The 4,849-nt window shown below is 37.3% G+C and overlaps 1 protein-coding gene across 1 annotated transcript; it reads left to right on the top strand.

Annotated features, from left to right (window-relative positions):
• Positions 1 to 2,269: 2,269 nt before the first annotated feature.
• Positions 2,270 to 3,247, top strand: LOC101123233 (olfactory receptor 52E4-like). The gene has a single exon (XM_004016226.5). The coding sequence runs from the start codon at positions 2,270 to 2,272 to the stop codon at positions 3,245 to 3,247; it is 978 nt and encodes a 325-aa protein (XP_004016275.3).
• Positions 3,248 to 4,849: the final 1,602 nt, after the last annotated feature.

Here is a 4,849-nt window from a genome sequence, read left to right as displayed (position 1 = left end):
CCAGGTTTATCTACTGGGAGCACAAGGCAACCTCCAGAGTCAATGTTACACATAATAGTAGTGATGCATAGGGATTATGTCTGGGGAATCAGGGAGTTTAAAAAAGAGCTAATTCTGGGCATTATGGGGGACTTTACTTAGGTCACTTAAAGAGCCACACCATGAAGAAAGCCTGAAGGTGAAGAGTGCAGAAATGCAGGACGATGAATGTGCTCTCCAAGAGGCAAATGGATGTTTGCTAAGATATGCCTACATACATGTGCACACACTCACATGTCCATATTAGAAGACAGCGTGTGGGACTAGTTTTCCACTCTCTTGTTGCCTTACATTCAGGTAGGTGGTTCTAGGTGAGTAAGGGCCACATTCTGGTGGCCTCATCTCTGAGCATCAGGTGATCAGAATCTCATCCCCTGTTTCCTTCTTATTCATTATTGTACATTTCTAGTCACTAGAGTCCCCTTGAGTCCCATATGAACAGTAAATCTGTATTTTTAAAATAACTGTGGATTGCTTTCCTGTATGAAAGTGATACATGTTCTTAAAAAATTTTCCTCATTAATAAATGTATATATTCCTTATCTGCATCATAAGTTTTCCTTTTCTTCCTTTTAACAATACTTTTTTAAAAAAAATTAAAGTGTAGTTGACTTACAATATTATATTAGCTTCAGGTTTATAGTTTAGTTATCCAATTTTTTGTAGATTACAAACATAAATTTATTATAATATTATTGATTATATTCCCTGTTCTAGGCATTACATCCTTGTGACTTATTTATTTTATAACAGGTAATTTGCACCTTTTAGTCTCCTTCACATTTTTCATCTATTCTTCCACCTTCCCCTCTGGCAACAGTTTGTTCTCTATATCTTTGAGACTATTTCTTGCTATTGTTTTTTTTTAGATTCCTCATATGAGTGAAAATATACAAATAGATTCCAAATAAAAGTGAAAAAGAAAATATAGTTTTCTTTCCCTGTCCGACTTATTTCACTTAGCAAAAAACCCTCTGAGTCTATCCACATTGTCCCAAATGGCAAGATTTTTTTATGGTTGAATAATATTACACTGTATGTATAACATCATAAATGCATATATTTAAATTTTTGAATAGGAAATTATATTATAAGCCTAAGTTTTATTATTTTTAAAAAACTTTTGTTGACCTATTTGATCTTGTTTGCTGATAGGGTTTTGTAATATTTTATCAATTGCTCATTGAATTTATTTTTGTTTCACATATTTTAAGTTATAGTCTTTAAGTAAAAATATATTAAAAATAGATGTAATATATTCTTAAAAATTAGCATATTCTGATAATAAACAATGAATCAATCTGTCCTTAATAAAATAGATATGATAAAACATATTCTCTTAGATATTAATTTTATGCCACATTATTACTATTCTAATACTACAGTGTGCTACTATATTATATTGATTATATATATCATGATATCAGAATTATTTTTTATGCTACTTTAAATCCACCTTTTCTTATTTATTATCATTTTTTATTTGGAGTCCCAGGTTGTTCTTTTAGACTGCAACATAGAGGGGGAATCAGGAGCATGAAGTCAATAGCAGTATTAGCATATCCAGGTGTTACTACAAATTATAACTTATCTGAATACAGTCTAGAAAACAGGGGAGTCAGTGCTTCATAGGATATTTTCAACTATAACAGTCTAAATTTCTTGCCAGATGGACACATGTGGGCTTGCAGGAAAACCCAAACTGTGCTGAATCTTCAGTGTTGAACTTTGGAAAACACTGTGGAAACCTACAATTCTGATCAAATGGAAGTCAAACAGTCTGTGGTGGTTTTGAAAATATTCTCTTTTTTTCAGTTTTATTGAGATTTAGTTGATATACAGCACCTGTATAAGTTTAAAGAGTATAGCATAATTTAACTTATATACCTCATGAAATGATTATCACACTAAGGTTTGTGAACATCCAACATCTCATGCATAAACAAAATTTTAAAGAAATAGAAAAAATATTTTTGCTTTTGATAAGAACTCTTAGGATTTACTCTTAACTGTCATACATATTTATCCTATTGCACATTACGTCCCTAGTACTAATTATAACAGAAACTTTGTACCTTTTGATTGTCTTTGTCCAACCTCCCCCATGATTATTTTTGTGTATCTTAAAATTCCAACTTTTATTTCTACTTTGAAAATCTTGATTCTTTTTAAAGTCCAGGCTCAGTTGTTTCTGAATCGCTCTTTTCAGGTGCTCCACCAGGGGGCCAGCATGACTGACTGCAATGCCTCCCAGGGCCACCCCTCCTTCTTCCTTCTCCAAGGCATTCCTGGGATGGAGGACAAACACAAGTGGATCTCTATTCCTTTCGCTTCCATGTACTTTGTCACCATCGTGGGGAACTGCACCATCCTCTTCACCATCTCCACAGAGCGCTCCCTGCATAAGCCCATGTTCCTGCTCCTTGGCATGCTGGCCCTCACGGACCTGGGCATGTCCACAACCACCATCCCCAAGGTGCTGTGCATCTTCTGGTTTGACCAGACTGACATCAGCTTTGAGGGCTGCCTGGTCCAGCTGTTCTTCCTCCACTCCATCTCTGCCTTGCAGTCTGCCATCCTCATGTCCATGGCCTTTGACCGCTATGTGGCCATCTGTGAGCCCCTGCGCTATGCCACCATCCTTTCCAACAGCCGCATCAGGCTCATCGGCCTTGTGAGTTTAGTGAGAGCTGTCCTGCTCATTCTCCCCATGCCCATCCTCCTCCAGAAGATGCCCTTTCATGCCAAGCATGTCATCCCCACCACCTACTGTGAGCACATGGCTGTGGTGAAGATGGTGTGTGTGGACACCACGCTCAACAGGGTGTATGGTCTGGTGGTGGCCTTGTTGGTTGTTGGGGTAGACATCTCAGCTATTGCCTCATCTTATGTGCTGATCATCCGGGCTGTAATGCGGCTCTCTTCTATGAAAGCTCACCAAAAAGCAGTAAATACCTGCACCACACATATCTGTGTCATGCTTACCTCTTATACTCCCTCCCTGTTTTCTTTTCTCACTCATCGCTTTGGGCAGGGAATCCCACCTCATGTGCACACAATTCTTGGCAGCCTCTACTTCCTTGTACCTCCAGTGCTCAACCCTATTATTTATGCAGTGAAAACCAAAGAGTTTCGGGACAAATTGACAAAATATGGGTGCTGGAGGAAGGAGCCCATAAATATTACCTATGGTCAGAAACCTGTCTGATTATCTGGCACTGCTGGTTATAAGAACATAAAAAATATCAACATAAATGAAGTTCCTTGAGGAATTAGCTCATGGAAGAAATACGTCATATTACAAATTTCTGCCAAAATTCTTAAATTGAGAGTCTAAGACACAGGAGAACTTACTCTCACTATTTCCAAAGCAAGGCTACAGTCTCACATTAAATGAAAAAATAACATATTCTCTCCATCCTGACATGGTAATTGGGAAAACTGAATGTGACAATGTACATAAGAGAACTTTGAACAACACACACTAAATGCAAATAACATGAGGTGGAATGTTTCCAAATAAAGAGAATATTGGTAGAAGAGAATAGTGGTAGAACTTGTCTACCACTTTGCCATGAGAAGGAAAGGGCAAACCACTCCAGTTTTCTTGCTTGGGAAATCCCATGGACAGAGGAGCCTGGCACACTGCAGTCCATAGGGTCGCAGAGTCAGACATGACTTAGCGACTAAAACAAAACAACCACTTTGCCAAGGCTGGTCAAGTTGTGTGGGAAGAGGTTAAGATTATTTGAGGGTGAATGAGTAGGTCAGGGAAAGTACACTAATTTATTATACCTGCTGCAGGAGACTTAATGTTTGGTTTACAGGACTTGCTTTTTTGTAGAACTAGGGGGAATATGGACAAGAAACATAATTCCCAATTCCTAGAGAAATTCCAGTGGAAAAGGAGAAATGGGAAGCTCCTAAGCTTAAAAGGTGGATATGCCTTTAAACTAGTTTCATATTTTAAAAAATTCTTGTTGTCAACTCTCTTGCTTGTCTCTACTAATTCCAGTGTTTCTTAAGAATCTCTTACTGAGAAAATTTTGAGAATGTTTTCTTACTGCTTGTAGTTATAAGTCAGTTTTATACTGGAAGTCATTGGCTATAGACCTGTGAAAGACAATTTCTCTGGCAACATGGAAACAAGTTCTCAGACAGTTTGTAGAGCTCAGATCTTGTGCCTAAACTTAGGAATTCATAAAGTTCAGAGGATATTATTTATCACTTTCAGACAATGATTTAGGATATAGTGCAAATCTTTCAAGATGTATGAAGTCCCCAAATTCTAGGGTTGGTCATTATATTGTAGAACTAATATTTAAAGACAAAGCTCAGTGAAAAACACCCTTGAAGCCACATAGCTACCATTTAAAGGAGACTTTTTTGTTTTTGGCCATGCCTCGCAGCATGTGGGATCTTAGTTTTCTGACCAAAGATTGAACCCATGCCCTCCGCAGTGGATGCGCAGAACCCTAACCAATGGATCACCAGGGAATTCCCTAAAAGGAGACTCTTAAAACACTAATCTAGAGGGAAATAAATGATACTCCTCCGGAGAGTGATACCAGCTATAACAAATACTAATAAATTATTTATTGAACAATTATACATATTGTTCTTTGAACAATTCATTATATTGTTCAATCCAGTATATTGAACTATTCATTAACAAGGGCTGTGAAAGATGGAATATTTCAAAGCTTGAAATAATGGGCACAACCTTCAGGAGGAAAAAAATATGAAGCTTACTAGGAAATATTTCTTCTACAAATGGAGAACTAGAGATAAAGGAAAGCTTACAGGAGAA

Source organism: Ovis aries, chromosome 15, assembly GCF_016772045.2.
Source record: "Ovis aries strain OAR_USU_Benz2616 breed Rambouillet chromosome 15, ARS-UI_Ramb_v3.0, whole genome shotgun sequence".
NCBI lineage: Eukaryota > Metazoa > Chordata > Mammalia > Artiodactyla > Bovidae > Ovis > Ovis aries.
Note: the sequence above shows the minus strand (reverse complement) of the source record. Positions and strands in the feature narration are given on the sequence as shown.

What these genes read in the sequence shown, in the direction of transcription:
- LOC101123233 (XM_004016226.5), top strand. Translation starts at nt 2,270, where the DNA reads ATGACTGACTGCAATGCCTCCCAGGGCCACCCCTCCTTCTTCCTTCTC.